The sequence below is a fragment of the Oreochromis niloticus genome, linkage group LG2, assembly GCF_001858045.2.
Source record: "Oreochromis niloticus isolate F11D_XX linkage group LG2, O_niloticus_UMD_NMBU, whole genome shotgun sequence".
Taxonomy (NCBI): domain Eukaryota; kingdom Metazoa; phylum Chordata; class Actinopteri; order Cichliformes; family Cichlidae; genus Oreochromis; species Oreochromis niloticus.
In genome coordinates this window covers 25,013,040-25,030,937 of record NC_031966.2, presented here as the reverse complement: position 1 = coordinate 25,030,937, position 17,898 = coordinate 25,013,040, and the positions used below count along the sequence as shown (strand labels likewise).

Here is a 17,898-nt window from a genome sequence, read left to right as displayed (position 1 = left end):
TTCTTTAATCCAAACACACAGAACAGACAACCAAGCTTGATGGAGAGCCTGCATGACCACAGGGCAGGTCAGCAGAGTCTCACTGAGCCTAGCATGGCTCTCAGTTAAATACCTTCCACAGGAACAAAAGGCAGTACACAGCTGTTTCACACCTTAAGGTTCACACTCCCTTGCTACCTCCCAGAGTCCTCGAAGAGACAAAAGACTGGTCCTCTGGAGTTCCTGTTTCCCCCAACATCTTTACCACACCCCCTACCATTTGTCTTAAGTATGAGTGTCAGACATGTTAAAATCACCAAGGCATTACAATAACGTGATTAATACATAAGTGAAAGAAATTCCATTACATGTTCATGGCATGAACATGTAACTGACTTTTTGCATGTCCTGAAAACCTGAAGATAGCCTACACTGACAAAGGCAGGGTCAGGGTCCTGTGTCGCTTGCTCTCTCTCTCACCTCATCTCTGCTTCCTTGTGTCCCTCTTTGATCACCTGCTCTGCAAACCTCTTGAACCTGATATAAAAAAGCTTAGTTAATTTGTAAATGGTTTGAGAGCGGTGGTATATTCACAGGGTTCTGGAGAATGCATGTTCCCTTACTAAGAAGTTGGAAAGCATTTGAAACACCTTTTGCCCTCTTCCCAGCATATTAAGATAATTTTTCTTTTAATGTTGTTTCAGTGTTTCCCACAAAAGTTTACAGTAATACAGTAACATTTAGACTACATTCGTTTTACAATGTTAACTACACCTATGACATATACATATACATAACATTCCTATATTGTTTGACTTACCTTTCTCTCCCCTCACGTCTATATACAGCTCAATGCCCCCCACCCAACACACACACACCACTGCAAACACCAGTTAGCCCACTCCGGCAAATATTTCCTTTTCCTTGCACTGCAATTATTTTATTTTCAGTATTTCAGATTTTTTGCAGACAAGCTAACCAGATGTTTTTGTTAATCCTCAACTCACCGTTTCCGTCATAGACTACATCTTTTTGTATCTAACAAGCCTACAAACATGCACCTTCATTGACCGTATGTCTGTGTGTGCAGGCGTGTGTGCTCGAAATGTGTGCACTCTAAACCTGACTGCCTGTGCTCTGAACTAACCATCAGCAGCTAGCTGTCGATGACAGAGTTAAGCAGGAGGGATGGCAGATGGGTAAATGATGCCAAAACGTGTGACTGTATTGTAGCAAACAGCTACTTAACTTACAATTCAGTGAAACTGACACTGGTCCTAGACATCACTGGCAGCCTCTGACTTTTCCTCACAGGTGACCAACTCCAGTTGACAAATCATCACCTAACTTAACCCGACTGCTTTTAACTCCTTTTGGTCAGGACTGTTTTCTTTTTGCAAGTGGCTGGTTTGGACCAACAATTAAATAGTGTCATCTGTCCGCCTCTTTTCATGTCTGATGTCTCCACAGTTCAGTTACCAAGATTTTAGTTAGAACCAGCGACTGCGCTAACAAACGTACAGCAAATAATGAAGGTTTGGTAGAGAAAGCTGGTCGGGTAATACCAAGTACTGAGTAAGTACACTCACCTACTACGTAGGTGAATGGGGAGGGGGGCATTAAACATTAAACATGCATGCTATTTTGCTGGTAATAACTGAAATGATTAAAGAAAATCAACAAGCTATTTATAAAAGATTATTCATATTTTTATTATGGGGATTATATTTTATTATGGGGGTTATATTGGCTTGGTCTTATTATTGGGGGGGGGGGGGGTCATAACCCCCTAAACCCAGGAAATTATGTGCCTGGTTCACAGGCCCAGTTTGTAGTGAATTTGTGAGATGCTGTAATCTGTGATGTCTGCCTTTGGCAACAGGGGGTGCTACACCACCTGCAGCAATGTGAAGAAACTTTTGACAGTGGTCTAAAACTCATGTTTTACTCTGTTCCCTCTCTGAAGCAAAACCTAAATTTATCATTACCATTATTTTCATTAAAATATGTGCACCTTTTTAAAGAAGGACTTTTACTCAGTACTAAATATCTTTAAGCTACAACACCCAGTGAATCAGGAAGGGAAACTTCATGCACCCTCTTTCTGATGATAAGGCTGAAATGTATGCTTACTTTCCGGTGGGGAGTATTTGTCTCTCTCTGTGTGTGTGTGTGTGTGTGTGTGTGTGTGTGTGTGTGTGTGTGTGTGTGTGTACTGGTTTGTAAGTGGGTGTTTGGGAGTTTCCCACTAAGTGAACAGAAACAGAAGTAGGTCACAGGGTAATGTTGGCCATGTCAACAGCATTTGTCACTTTTTCACCCCCCTCCCTTCAGATTGTTTTAAGTAAACAAATGAAGCTAAACAGGTAAATAAAATGTAATTAATGAACTTTTTCCCGTTATAATATTTAGCTGATTTTTAGTGTTGTTAGCTGAACCCTAAATGTGTTTCAGGCTCAGACTTGCATAAAGCACCTTTGCATAGCATGGACTAAGACAGATGGCTGCAACCAAATGTCTTTTTTCTGTTTTTGGTTAACTTTTACAAATTGTGGTCAGAGTCCTTCTGGTTGGGACTGAAAACTCAAAATAGTGATGTTTGCTCTTTTTCTATTTGCAGGTGAGGAAACCTTTTGTCAAGGCAGGCAGGATGGACTATAAAGCTTTGGGGTGATCTGTGGCAATTTAAGTGATAATAGCACTTTATTTAGATAGATTCTAGCTGTTATAGGATCAATCAAAAATACTCACTGGAAGAAAGAATAGGGTAAAACAAATAAAAACAGGTTTCTGGTCCCACTAATGCAATAATTAGGATCAATAACCTGAGAAGGACAGCTAGTGGTGAATATATCACTGAACCCTTTTGTTCAAGTGGATGCATATCAGGCAAGCGGACTCCACACCCTAATACCCACTGCCATGTGTCAACTGCTGTAAACCACCATCTTAATAGATCTTAATAGATTTTTCTCCTCCCATTTTGTGTTTACTTGTGTTATCTTTGTCTAATATTTAAATTTATTTGATGATCTGAACCATTTAAGTTTGATAAATGTACAGAAAAAAAAGGAAATCAGGAAGGAGGCAAACACCTTTTTATACCACTGTATATATATAAATTCCACACTCAACCTGTTGGCGGTCTCTGTCATTCCAGCTTGGGTCTTCTACCAGAGGTGTGAGAGCTTAAGAGTCCCACACCTCTGGATCTCGGATGTTGTTCCTGGAATCTCTGAGCCGCTTGCCCATTTTCGGAGTCACAGCCCCAAGTGTTTTGATTTCCACTGGGACCACTGTTGGCCTAACCCTCCACATCTTCTCTAGCTCCCCTCTCAGCCCTTAGTATTTCTCCATCTTGCTCCTTCTTCCTGGTGTTTCTATCACTTGGTATAGCTACATCTGTCACTACAGCCTTTTCCCTCTGCTTTCCTCTCCACCTCTACTATGTACTCACTCTCGGGGGCATATCCCATATATATTCTACAAGTACATTGTTATAGTGTATCTGTGCAAAAGCAAATATATATAAAAAGCTACAGTTTTTTTCACATAAAATGTGTGGTACAAAAGAATCTTTATTTACAGTCATATTTTCATAAATGTTAAAGTGCCTTCTCCTTATCATGTCTCCATTTACACATTGGTCAAACCTTTACCAAGAACTAGTCAAGTTCAAGTTAAAAGAGAAACACTAAAAAATAGCAATCATAACCTTCGTTCTGTTATGGCTTCCACAGAGTACAGATGCAGAAAACACTCAGTGTTTTCTAATTAAATCCAGAGGTCACATAACAGTAGATGCGTTGATCACCTGATATAATAAAGAAGTGCAGTGACAGTAAAATAATCCAATAAATTAAATGAAGGACCTTTAGGTTTCTTAACATCAGCTCCTCACTCCAGCTACTTTCAGTGGAGCTGTCTATCCAAAACCACTGAGCACTTCATTACTTGACTTTATGGACGTTAGCATACACACAATCAGTTTCTGTTGGTTCAGGCTTCCGAGGTCGCTTTGCAGACTTGACTTGGCCGTACTCCACCTCCGCTTTTTTCTCAGCTTGGTTTGCCGGCCTTTTGACAAACCTGACATCACCAAAGACCTCCTGGTCATCTTCTTCCTCTGCAGAGTAACAAGAAGCGATAGTTCATGTATAGTATTAAAATAAGTGAATGATGAAAGGAATACAAAGACAGGAGATAATGTAAAATGATTCACACAAAATATGACTTTTAAAATGGGGTCTTTAGCAAGCTTTAGAGTTTATAGTTTGTGGTTTTTGTTTCCTTTGGACAGAGCTGTTTTCCCAGTTTATGTCTTAAATGTAGCAGGATAGCAGTATCTGCATATTTAACTGATATATGACAAAGTTATCAATAAACTCTTGACAAGAAATCAAAATGTATTTAAAACGCTTAAATACATTTTGCAAAATAAGTGATGAAATCAAGTGTACCCTTTTTTGTAGGTTTGCTGTTTTGTTTTTTCCTCCAAGCACATATGACTGCTACACCAACAACCAAGAAAATTACCAGAACTGAGAGAACACCACCTATCAGTGGCAAATTTCCTGTTTTAAAAATATAAGACACAAAACACCCAGTAGGTTGAGTCAGAAAATATGTATTTTTTTATGAAGACAAAATAAGTGAAGGTGAAAATTACAGTTTACAATTACAGTAATCTACAGTAATAGAATTACTTTTTACTTACTAATATACCATGGCTCATCACTGATGGCAGTTTCTTTTTTCTTACCCACAGAAGTCTGTTTTGGTTGCGTACACAGGGTGTTATTAGCTTTATACACCCACCTTAATATCTGTGTCCCATTGACAGAAGTACAGTTAATATAAATATAACCTATGAGCAAAAAAACACATAAAGATGTGCAAAGTTAGCATATTAATTAGTAATTATATAGTAGTAATTATAATTATATAATTTTATATATATATATCAGATTATTTATATTGTTCTCACTCACCACAGGTAGATATTCTCTCCTCTTTGAAGACATTACTGACATTGTTCCTGACTGAGCAGACCAGATTTCCTGAGACGTGCTGTTTCAGAGTGATGATGTTACTCTCATGATTTCCAGAAAGGAGCTCAGCATCTGTCAGTGTGCGTCCATCCAGAGTCCAGCTGTACTGAGGACTGTTCGCTCTCTCAGAGGAGCAGGACACTCTCCTCTCGCCCTGGGACAGACACTCAGAGAGCAGCAGGATAGAGGACACAGGAGCTGAGAGAAACACACGCAGATGCGTTTTTTTTTTTTTATTGGTATCTTGGTCATTCTTTATAGTCTCTAATGAGAAACAGGGAATGCACAAAACACATGTATCTGAAATTTTGTGAACAATGTTACCAAAACATTACTTTACTATTAATGGCTTAATTTCCCAACATTTACCTTGAATAAACAACTGCAAAGTCTGCTCGCCTGATGATGTTCCATCTAAATTAAATGTTTGAAGGGTATATTTACCACTGTCTGTGCTGCTCAGGTTATTGACCCTAAATGTTCCATTGCTGAGAAAAAGGGTATATCTATCTCCTATGGTATTAGAAATAACCTTATTTTTTCTCACATCTAGTATTTTTAATGTATTCTTTGAAAGTTGGTATCTAGGCATTTCTGAAGTGCTGTCTATCAGCTGGATGTCCACAGTTCCTCCCAAAGGTCCATAACACTGAGCTCCATCCTGTCTGCCATCACACTGAGTTTTGAAACCTGAAAATTAAAAAGGAAAATTTGAATGTTTATTTCCAACCAGTGAAGATGTGGCAACATTTGCAAATGTCTACCCAAACCAGAGATGATGGTTTGTGCCCACTGTCTGTCGCAGATAAACATTGCACAGGTCTGTGACTCACAGTTAAGGTTCAGCTAGCAGCACTATTTTTCTTGTGCTGATGAATATTTACAAACTACACCTACAAAATCACAAATTCAAATTATACAGTTATTAATTGAATTCATTTTGCTGCTTTAGGGTTCTGTTGATGAAATGTGTTGTCTTTTTGTTATACCATCATAGTCTTACTTCATTTTTATTGCTGAAAGCAGGCTGTGCTTTTCTTTTTGTCTTTTTAGGTCAAACAGCAATCCCCAACAGATTTTTTTCCCAAGTGGATCATTACAACTTTTGCTATACTGGTCCACTTGAGAATTATATCTTATTAGAATTTCATTAGGATTTTTTAAATTTTGGGTTATTACAATCAGATCGGACCAGACCAGGGGACAAGAAAGAAGAAAGAGAGAGAAGTTGGGAAGAAAGTTAACAGAAGAAGAGGGAAAGAAAAATAGGGGTGGGTATCCTAGTATCCCCTCGGCTTGCTGCCTGTAGGTCGGGGTTTCTCCGCGTGGACGAGAAGGTTTGTTCCCTGCCCCTTCGGGTCGGGTAGCGAGTCCTGACTGTTATCTGCGCTTATGCGCCGAGTAGCGGTTCAGAGTACCCAGCCCTCTTGGAGTCCCTGGACGGGATGCTTGAGGGTGCTTCACCTAGGGACTCTGTTGTTCTACTGGGAAACTTCAGCGCTCAAGTGGGCTGCGACAGTGACATCTGGAGGGGTTTGATTGGGAAGAATGGCCTCCCGGATCTGAACCTGAACGGTGTTTTGTTGTTGGATTTCTGTGCAAACCACAGTTTGTCCATAACGAACACAATGTTTGAACATAAGAGTGTTCATAAGTGCATGTGACACCGGGACACCCTAGGCCGCAGGTCAATGATCGATTTTGTAATCGTATCACCAGACCTGCGGCCATATGATTTGGACACTGGGGTAAAGAGAGGGGCTGAGCTGTCGTGGGTGATGGACTCCGCCAGGGCTGCCCTTTGTCACCGATTCAGAATTTCTAGGCATAGCCAAGTGGCGGAAGGCTTTCACTTGAGTGGCCTCAGAAACTCATCTCTGCTTTTCGTAGATATTGTGGTTCTGTTGGCTTCATCAGGTGATGGCCTGCAGCTCGCACTGGAACAGTTCGCAGCCCAGTGTGAAGCGGTGGGAATGAGAATTAGCACGTCTAAATCTGAGGCCATGGTTCTCAGCCAGAAAAGGGTGGAGGGCCCACTCCGGGTCAGGGACGAGTTCCTGTCCCAAGTGGAGGAGTTCAAGTATCTCGGAGTCTTGTTCATGAGTCACGGGAGAAGGGAGTGGGAGATCGCAGTGATGTGGTCACTGTACTGGAGAGCTGAGTGTAAACTGGTAAAGATCTCTATTTACCGGTCGATCTACGTCCCTACCCTTACCTATGGTCACAAGCTCGCCACACACAACTCCGCACAGCACACTCTCGTATGGCTTCAGCAGACTGGCAGTGATTACTGTAGCCAGCCTCATCTAACAGGCCACACCAAGAGGGGTGGCGCTGTTTCCCCATTGCACTGACTTTTGTGGCAAGTAGAATGATACCATATAAATATGTATATAGTAGTACATAGCATATGCAAAGAAAGGGAAGTTTCTTCATGCTCTGGTAAAAAACAAAAAAAACAAAAACAAAACACTGCACAGACGTGTTTGCATAGATTTACCTATCTATTTACCTATAAGATAAGTTATGTAGTTTATAAGTTAATTGCATCAATATTGGTATTGGTATCAGCAATACTGGACCTGTGACCTTGATATTGTATCATACATCAGAATCAGAATCAGCATACTTTATTAATCCCTGAGGAAATTATGTGCAGAAAATGTGCACAAAATGTGCAGTATTGCACAGCACTGCTTAAGACTTGGTGATTTAAAAAACAGGCCTGTGTTAAGCGGTGCAGTGTAAAAATGTGTACCAACATAATGTGTATAAAATTAGCAAATATATCATCAGTTCATTTCAGCCGGTGTATCCCACTTTTAATCTTATTTGATTTAAAATTGTCAGACATGATTTCAAGGAGGAACTGGTGGACAATGATGTGGTGAGCAGCTTGTCAGAAACTGGAAAAATGTCGAAGGATTATCACGCAACCAAAATCTTTTCATTTTCAAAAACATTAGAAGTCCACTCTCAGTTTTATAACAGGTTTACGCCAAGCAGAAACAAGCAGCAACGTTTAGAGGAGATCAAAGACGCAGCGTCCGTGTGTCTTTGCATCGATAAGTCATATTGTGTTCAACATATCTTTGGCTAAATGTAGCCTTTCCCCTTCCCACTCTCTTTTTTTAACAATGGCTGGAAACATGTTATTGATTATAAAATTAATTATTAATCAGGGAAAATATGACAAAATAAGTTTAGTAACTCACCATGAGAGACTCTAAGCAACACCAGCAACAGTGCAACTACAGCTTCCATGTCTGCACAGTGTTCGGCCTGTGTTGTTCCAGTCAGCAGCTTTTCCCTCAAAAACAAAGGTGGGTGTGGTGCTGTGAACGGACTCCAACGTGTTAGTAATCAGCCTCAGAGGTGAGCAAGTGAAAATGTTGGCGTCCGGTACTGTAGTCGTACTCATATTCATGCATTGAGGGGGAAAAAGGAAGTGGTATTGGTTTTCCTTCCTCTTTTAGCTTTCAAGAAAAAAGATTCATGTGTGATGGATTGCGAGGAAGGGAGGAGAAGCATTTATTATTTATTACACAGTGATGTTTTGAGAATGCCTAAAATATAAATCGGCCGGTAAAAAAAATAATCTATTCACCTATAAACACCGTAATGAACAAAAAAACAACAACAAAAAAACATGTCTAACCCGTGCCAAACAGGTCACCCAGCACATTGTCTGTTTACACACACTGTGCAGTTTAGCAGTTAACTCCATGTTTAAAATCTAAGATTACAGAATAAAGTATAGAGAGTTGTAAAATGTATTCTTGAAATTAAATAATGGTTCAGGTTTATCTTTAAAACTTAAAAAGGTGTCATTTCAGGTATTTAACATGTGAGGTATAACTGTACAAATCTTAACAAGAAGTATAATCCACCAAAGTATGTCACCCATAAACTGTAACAACTGCAATGAAGTTGGATTTCAGTTCTTATGATTTCATTTTAGAACCTAAACATTGAAGGAATAACACAATGACAACTGTTCTTTCATACAATGGCACTCTCTCCTGGAACAGAATAATAATACTGCTTCAAACTTGCCCAGTTACACCTTTGTTTCCATGAACACTGACAACAATTAGTTATGTGGGATTATTTTTTCTTTGTTTGTTTGTCCATGCCCTCTGTCCATGATAAATTATATTTGGCCATTTTTACACTGGTTAACATAGTGAGAATAATAATATTGATATTATTCTGTCATCAATCTGAAAACCCCTTAATGCCTAGGATATCATATTTGATACATACAGGTTTTTTCTAAGTTTTTTCTAAACTTCTACATCATCAGTGTCACGATCTGAGGAGACAGACCGTGCGGTGGTGTGTGTGGTGGACCCAGGTGCGAACACACAAGAGTAGACCAGAGCAAACTGGAACTGAAAGCGAGCCTTTATTATGGCTGATGACTGGTCTCAAAAGAAACAGACAAGAATGAGGGCAGCACGAGAGCAGTAACTAAACAGAAATCTAAACTGGGAACAAACTACGGTAAGGCTATGGCTGAGGATACAAAAGGCTGGGCATGGAAACACGGAGGGTAGGAACACAGACGACGCGACACTGAACACAGCAAGACTGAGGACTAAATACCTATGAGGCGATCAGGGGAAGTGGAGACACATGAGAACACAGCTGACTAGAATGGAACATAATGACAATACAGGGGAGAGTAACACTAACTACAATGAACAAAGAACACCAGACTCTTCCAAAATAAAACAGGAAACACACAGACATAGACATGGAAATGAAACATGGCATGAACTTAACATAACTGCATAGACATGAAACGTAGACACAGAACCAGGGAGACTGAGTACAGGGGAAGATGGCAGAAATAACTACAAGAACTTGACAACATAAGACACACCGACATAACACACATGAAGGGCAAGAGAGACTAAACACAAGGGTAATATAATTACAAATGAGCTGGAATAACTTAATGAACCTAAACAAACAATAAACATCCAAATAAACTAAAACTCAAAACACTGGGTCGCATGACCCAGGACCATGACAATCAGTGTGATTTCTTCTCCGTGTGAAAACCCTAAATAAATTGTACAATACACTTTTAAACAATTTAAGATTGTTCAATAAACTCTTAATTTTGAAACAATTAGAATTTTTTAGCAGTTATCTCATGGTTCAGTTTTTAAAGGGTTAACATTTTGTCAGCTCTCTTGCGTTGACTTCTTGTACTGACCTGTTTGTATATGATGGCTTCACAGTGGTCAGATGCACTGAAATGTATTACAGTCAGTGTCAGGTCTCATCACAATGTCACTCTATCAAGTTAAAGACTCAGGTTTCACAATGTTTTGTTACTGAAGATGCTTGTCATAATGTTCACAGCAATGCAAAGGAAGTACACATACTGTACAAGCTGATAAAATATGTACAGCCACACTGTGCTATTCACACTTTTCTAAGCATGCCTTTTCACTCTAATGTTCCTGTTCTCACGGTATCATAGTCACTTGTGACTGAAAGAAATATGATGACAGATTCAGAAAGAGTGGCAAGAATCAGCAGAGAACACAGGGTGAAAAAACAATGAAAGCAAATGTATTTAATTGGTGCCTAGATATTTCTGAAGTGCTGTGCATCAGTTGGTAGACCACAGTTAGTAACAATGCACTAATTTATTTAAACGTTCTTCAAACAGTTATAATTTAAGATTATAAAACAACAATTGGTGTCAAATCTACAATGATAATCACACAGTGAGCTCACTAACACTGTCAGAGAGAAGTTAAGGGCTTCTCTCTTTACCTGACAGAGGATAAGTAAACCCGAGTCAGCCCTTCAGAGTCCACAGCCTGTGATCAGAACACACTTAATGCTACATCTGTAAGTCTTCTGCTACTTATGTCCCATGGATCCCCGAGGAAAGCCAAGAAAGCTGATGCTACACTTGCTAAATGTTTTATAGAAGTAACAGAAAAAAGGCCCACGTCTCCTTCTTGAAAGATGACTTGTTTATGCATAAATGGGCCTAAGTTAAAACAGGAAGATCAAGATGAGGACTAGGGTGTGGTATGGCAGATGGTAGTTCCCAAGGGGTGCAGCCAAGGTGTGTTGCAGCTAGCCCACGAACATTCACAGTCTGGTCATTTAGAAGTTACAAATACATGACCGCATCCTCCATCATTGGCTACTGAGTGCTGAGAACATTTTTTTCTGGCTGGGTCTTAAAACTGACGTAGCTAAATCCTGTATAACCTGTAGCATTTGCCAAATTGCTGGTCAGTGTAACCACTTTGTGCAACCTGTTCCTATCATTCTGCAGTTGGTGAGTCTTTAGAGTGTGTAACTGTTGATTGTGTGGGTCTTCAATCTTTAGATATTTTGATTATAAAATCTCTAGCCTCAAACAAACATGTAGCATCAAACTTTAAAGGCCATGATGCACAAATACTGCCTTGAGACTGAGAGACAGTCTCAGTGAGAGACACTGGGATAAAGGTCTCGCTTGCTGCTCGCAAGGCAAAGCAGATATCTCTCGGTTTTAGCCTTGCTGAGCTGCTGTTTGGAGGGCTGCTAAAAGTGTTTGTCCTTGATTTTGTCACACAGTTCTGAGCCTCTCCTTTTCTCAAAGTAACATGAAAACGCTATATGATAGGAAAACTGTTCAGTTTTTTTTTTTTTCAACCTGGTGACAAGTGCTAGTGTTGGTACCCACACACAGTTGTTCCCTTTCAGCAAAATTTGCAGGTCAGAGTTAGCTTAAAAGCAGCATAAATTACACCAGCCTCTCCACACACCTGAACAGTGGAAGCAGACACACCTGTGTTATAGTAACATGCTGAAACTGTTCCACTGACTTTAAGGAAGATATCCCCCAAAATTCCCATCTAAAAGAGAAATCTTCTGAATACACTTTTCCTGTCTCAGTTTCACTGATATCTGTGCCAGGAGATAGTGATGGTTCCTTCACTATTTTTATTAATGCAAACCTTTTCTTCTGTTTTGTTTTTCTTTGTTTGTGTTTTTTTGTTTCAGTTTAGAGTTTAGTGTGTTCGTTTCTTTCCAGGAGGATTTTTTGTTTGTTGTTTTGGCCTTGGAGACCCTGAAGAGGAATTTGCTTCCTTTTCTCCTCCTACTTAAGTTAACTGTAAATAGTTGTTTGTAAAATTGTAAAATAAATCTTTGACTGATGGTTTATGGGCTTATGTATGGCTTGTGCTGTTGCCCTCGTGTGTTACACCCTCGTGCCCCCTAGACTTCACAGGCAAGCGAGGGGTCAGAACAGTGTAATGAAAATTGCAATGTGATATTAATAGATGGTGTCAAAATCACCCAACTTTGCTGCTCACAGAGTCTATTGACACATTCAGTAGCTGTCAAACTATAAATATTAATTAGCATCATCATACAGCAGCTACATCAGCCACAATTATAGTTACAGTCAGTGGTACATCAAAATGTACCAAGATTTACAATAAATTATTTTTTGTGTAAAGTTTTACAAGCATAGGTGAAGCTTTAAGCTGCAGAACTTAATGCAAAGGATGTTATCAAAATCTACTCAGTGACTGTACTTGATAACAGAGCTGTTGCATATTTTAAATAATTAAACAGAGCTAAACACAAGAAACTCCTAATAGCACCACCCACAGTCCAAATGTAGCTTTCGTGTTTCCTCTCTGTTTGTCTGTGAAGGTTCTCAGTCATCCAGGTCATCGTAGTCTAAGGAGCTTGGAAAGAAAAGTGTCTGGACTTCTTTAAGTTCTTTCCTCTCTGTTCACTTTCTGTCAGCTCAGCCGGCAGCTTTCAGATAAACTCCTCTACTTTACCAAGATGCAAACGAGCACAGGCTAGATGCAAACAGGCCTCTTTGCACACTCTGTGCATACAGGCACAACTGGTTTCCTGTTGGTGATCAGCTTCAAATAAAAATGTGTGAACTCAGACCAGGCAGGATGTATGTCAATACAACAGAACTGCAGACAGAGAAAAGAAAGTTGTCAGTCACTTTAGTGGCACTTAAACTCCCAAACCAATTTTGTAATTTTACTGACAAACTAATTATACAGTTTCGCTGTCAATAATATTTACTCATTTATCCTTTCTCTTGTCCAATTCAGGGTCACTGGAACCTATCCCATCTGCCTCTGCTGGCAAGAGGCAGTGTCTCACAGGACCAATACAGAATACATGCATTTGGAAAGTGGGAGGAAGCCAGAGTACCCAGTTTGAACCCACACAAAAGGGGAAAGCATGCAAACTTGACACAGAAAGGCACACCAGATTTGAACCCATGAGCTTCTTGCTGTGAGGCCACAGTGTTAACCACCACATCCAGTAGCAGTTTTAGATATGGGCGACACGGGCGGCATCGTGGTGGGGGCGGCATCACGGGCATCGGCAAAAAAAAATAAAAAATTGCTCGTACTCATGCTGCCCCGACATCATGCCAGCGCATATTGCGGATGGCATAGGCACCGATCGGTTTTCTATCGCCCATTTGCTGGGAGTAAGGGCGCCCTCCGTTTGTGGGGTACGCCTGCTGCTTGCTGCACAGGGAGGAGAGGGCGGGGCGTCGGGGGATTCACTGGCTGGCTGGAGCAGCATCTGTCATGGCTGGGGTGGCAGTCGTGTGGAGGTGAGGAAGGAGGATCCAAAAGCAGACAGTGGCGGAGGTGCAAGTGGGTTTTATTTACAGTGCACAATAATAAAGGTGTGGGCAGAACTGAACATAAACCTAAACTGGAAAAACTAATACAAAGGGAGGACATGGAACGAGGAGCAGAGAGATAGAGATAGAGAACCACGGAATAACACTAAATACATGGCAGATACACAGAGGAACACAGACGACGCGACGAGGAGCACAGGCAGACACGCAGTATAAATACACACACCAGGTAAGTAGGAAATGGCAGACAGGAGGGGACACAGCTGGAACTAATGGACATAACGAGACACAAACCTACAAAGTAAAACAGGAAACTCACAGACTGTTTTACACAACCAACTGGGGACACGAACAGAACACAGAGGAGAGACACAGGTAGGGATGAAAGAAACAACTCAAACCCTAAGAACAAATACAAACTCAGAATAAACTAGGAAAAGGATAATAATAAACTTAAAGCGCTGGGTCACTGACCCAGGACCATGACAGTACCCCCCCCTCAAGGGCTGGCTCCCGACAGCCCCAAAACACAAATGAACCACCAAGCCCGGGTGGGCGGTGGGAGGCCCAGGACGGAGGGTCTGGACCAGGACCAAAACGGAGACCCCAGAATCCCAAACAAAAGATCCCAAACATTCATAGGGGAGCAGAGTCCAAAACATAGTTCAGGTGGCCGGCCCGAGGGCCGATAGCACTGAAGGCCAGGATGAAACAGTTCAGGGGATGGCCTCGAAGAAGGCAGTGGCGGCGACAGAAATCTGGAGGCCGGCCACGCGGAAGGCAGTGGCGGCGACAGAAGTCCGGAGGCCGGCCACGCGGAAGCCGGCCACGCGGAAGCCAGTGGCGGCGACAGAAGTCCGGAGGCCGGCCACGCGGAAGGCAGTGGCGGCGACAAAAGTCCGGTTCAGGAGGGCGTCCTCGATGGCGATGATAACCAGCCAGCGGCCTAGAAAATGCTGAAGCTGAATCTGGACCAGACGACACTGAAGTTGGACCAGGCGGAGCTGAAGCTGAATCTGGACCAGACGAGGATGAAGCCGGAGCTGAACCGGGCGAGGACGATGAGGCTGCTGCTGCAGCGGGCGAAGACGATGAGGCTGCTGCTGCAGGCGACGCTGATGATGAAGCTGCTGCAGGCGACCCTGAAGCTGATGAGGAGGCTGGACCAGGCGACCCTGAAGCTGATGAGGAGGCCGGACCAGACGAGGCTGCAGCTGAGGCGGAGGCCGGGCCAGGCGACGGCGTGGGTGAAGCTGAGGCAGAGGCTGGGCCAGGTGAAGCCGAGGCTGCTGCTGCTGCAGGCGATGATGAGGATGTTGAAGCTGCTGCTGCTGCAGGCGATGATGAGGATGTTGAAGCTGCTGCTGCGGCAGGCGATGATGAGGATGTTGAAGCTGCTGCTGTTGCTGCTGCAGGCGATGATGAGGATGTTGAAGCTGCTGCTGTTGCTGCTGCAGGCGATGATGAGGATGTTGAAGCTGCTGCTGTTGCTGCTGCAGGCGATGATGAGGATGTTGAAGCTGCTACTGTTGCTGCTGCAGGCGATGATGAGGATGTTGAAGCTGCTGCTGTTGCTGCTGCAGGCGAGGATGAAACAGCCGCTGCTGTTGCTGCTGCAGGCGAGGATGAAACAGCCGCTGCTGCTGCAGGCGAGGATGAAACAGCCGCTGCTGCTGCAGGCGAGGATGAAACAGCTGCTGCTGCTGCTGCTGCTGCAGGCGAGGATGAAACAGCTGCTGCTGCTGCTGCTGCAGGCGAGGATGAAACAGCTGCTGCTGCGGGAATCGCTGATGCAGCTGATGAGGAGGCTGCTGCAGGCGACGCTGCTGTAGCTGAAGGCTGGATGGGCTCCTCGGGCCCCCCAGCAGACGAGGCAGATGGCTGGACGGGCTCCTCGGGCCCCCCAGCAGACGAGGCAGATGGCTGGACGGGCTCCTCGGGCCCCCCAGCAGACGAGGCAGATGGCTGGACGGGCTCCTCGGGCCCCCAGCAAAAACAGTCCAAAAACCAGTGGGCACGGGGGCTCCTGGCACACGCAGGGCTGAACCAGCAGGCACGTGGGCCTCTGGATAACACAGGGCAGAACCAGCGGGCGCACGGGCCTCTGGCAGGAACGGATCAGAACCAGCAGGCGCACGGGCCTCTGGCAGGAACGGATCAGAACCAGCAGGCGCACGGGCCTCTGGCAGGGACAGGACAGGACCAGCAGGCACACGGGCCTCTGGCAGGGACAGAACCGGACCAGCAGGCACACGGGCCTCTGACTGTGACAGAACAGAACCAGCAGGTGTGAGGACCTCTGGCAGGGACACCGGTAACTGAAACTGCGCAGGGCACTGGCTTTGGCTGGGCAGCACTGGCATGGTACAGTTCTTAGCTGGCGTCTTGGCCTTTAGGGGTCCAGAGTCGGCTGAAGGCAGAAACTCAGCCTCTGGGGAGGCCCTGGGGCGAGTAACAGTCTCTACATTAGCCAGTTTCTGAGAAACTATAGTTGTTTTGATGGGTTTGTCTCTCCGCTTAAAATGGGTGCTAGGAACGGGATTCAAAATGGGTGGCACAGACACAGCCTCCAGTATGGAGGGAGCAGGTGACTGGGCTAATGGAAAAGATGCAGGCTGGGCTAATGAACTGGCTAAAGGCTGATGTACTGGTTGAAGTGAGACTGGAGTTGATGGTGGAATGGATGAAACAGTCAGTTACTGTTATGGATGTTTTGAAAATGCCAACTTGTGAGAGGTCAGTTACCACGAAGGTAGGTAAGCGCCGTGTACTGTCTCTACTCTCACCGTGAACAGCCCCAGAAAACACAGTCTCAGAAGCACCAGCGTTCTTTAAACTCACCACAGCTGGTCGCACAGGAGTCCCTGAATCCGGCTGTGGGGTGAAGCGCTGGCGGCGCGAACGTTGCCTCTCCACCGCTAACGGCTCTGACTGGCAGGGAAAAACCTCTGGGGGGTCGGGCCGTGAAACCTCCGGTGGGTGAAGCTGAGACGGCTGCTTCGTGACGGTCGTAGTCCGCTGTTGCTGGGCAGACTCCGTTACTTCCCGAGCTTGCACCGCCTCCCGGGCTTTATGCAGCTCAGCGATCAAGTCTGTAAATCCCCGGACCTGGTGGAGATAGGGATTTCCGGCCAGGATAGCCTCAATGGCATTTATCCCCACAACCTTCGCTCGTGTGTTGGAGGTGTGGGTTACCCAGTCCACCAGGCGTAGGGCGCGTGTGAGGTCGCTCTCCCCGGGCAAGTCCGCTGGATCCATCTTGTGGTCGCGTCGTACTGTCACGGCTGGGGTGGCAGTCGTGTGGAGGTGAGGAAGGAGGATCCAAAAGCAGACAGTGGCGGAGGTGCAAGTGGGTTTTATTTACAGTGCACAATAATAAAGGTGTGGGCAGAACTGAACATAAACCTAAACTGGAAAAACTAATACAAAGGGAGGACATGGAACGAGGAGCAGAGAGATACGGAGAACCACGGAATAACACTAAATACACGGCAGATACACAGAGGAACACAGACGACGCGACGAGGAGCACAGGCAGACACGCAGTATAAATACACACACCAGGTAAGTAGGAAATGGCAGACAGGAGGGGACACAGCTGGAACTAATGGACATAACGAGACACAAACCTACAAAGTAAAACAGGAAACTCACAGACTGTTTTACACAACCAACTGGGGACACGAACAGAACACAGAGGAGAGACACAGGTAGGGATGAAAGAAACAACTCAAACCCTAAGAACAAATACAAACTCAGAATAAACTAGGAAAAGGATAATAATAAACTTAAAGCGCTGGGTCACCGACCCAGGACCATGACAGTATCTAATAACCAACTCGCAAAATAAAACAAAATAAAAACAAACCAACAACACGAAAACACCAGACATTATGATACAGACTTATAATTTGCACCGATGTTTTTCTATATTTCCCTCGGGATGAATAAAGCATAATCAATCAATCAATCAATCAATACACGAAAAGTGAGCGCGAGAGCCCTCGGTGCGCCTGCTCGTTGCTGAAGTCAAAGTAAACTTTATTGTCATCTCCGCTACATACAGTCCAGTATATAGAGAGACGAGACGACGAGGCTCCAGTTACAGCAGTGCAAGTAAATGAACAATAAATATTTAAGAGTAAAAAAATAAATATACACTTTAAGACTTGGGGTAAAGGGATCAATAACAATTTAAAATGTATA

General features: G+C 43.6%; 1 protein-coding gene across 3 annotated transcripts in view; it reads right to left on the bottom strand.

The window, feature by feature from the left end:
* Positions 1-3,537: 3,537 nt before the first annotated feature.
* The window catches only part of LOC100695213 (uncharacterized), a 47,594-nt gene continuing 33,233 nt past the window's right edge, over positions 3,538-17,898 (bottom strand). The window contains exons 2-7 of one of the 3 annotated variants that reach the window (XM_025896870.1): positions 8,246-8,506; positions 5,400-5,720; positions 4,971-5,294; positions 4,697-4,846; positions 4,440-4,553; positions 3,538-4,105 (exon numbers count right to left, since the gene is read on the bottom strand). In XM_025896870.1, coding sequence (XP_025752655.1) covers positions 3,930-4,105; positions 4,440-4,553; positions 4,697-4,846; positions 4,971-5,294; positions 5,400-5,720; positions 8,246-8,294 — 1,134 coding nt within the window. In that variant the 5' untranslated portion in view covers positions 8,295-8,506 and the 3' untranslated portion in view covers positions 3,538-3,929. The remainder of the gene's footprint in view (positions 4,106-4,439; positions 4,554-4,696; positions 4,847-4,970; positions 5,295-5,399; positions 5,721-8,245; positions 8,507-17,898) is intronic. The other 2 variants (XM_003444621.5, XM_025896876.1) reach the window with 2 other exon arrangements.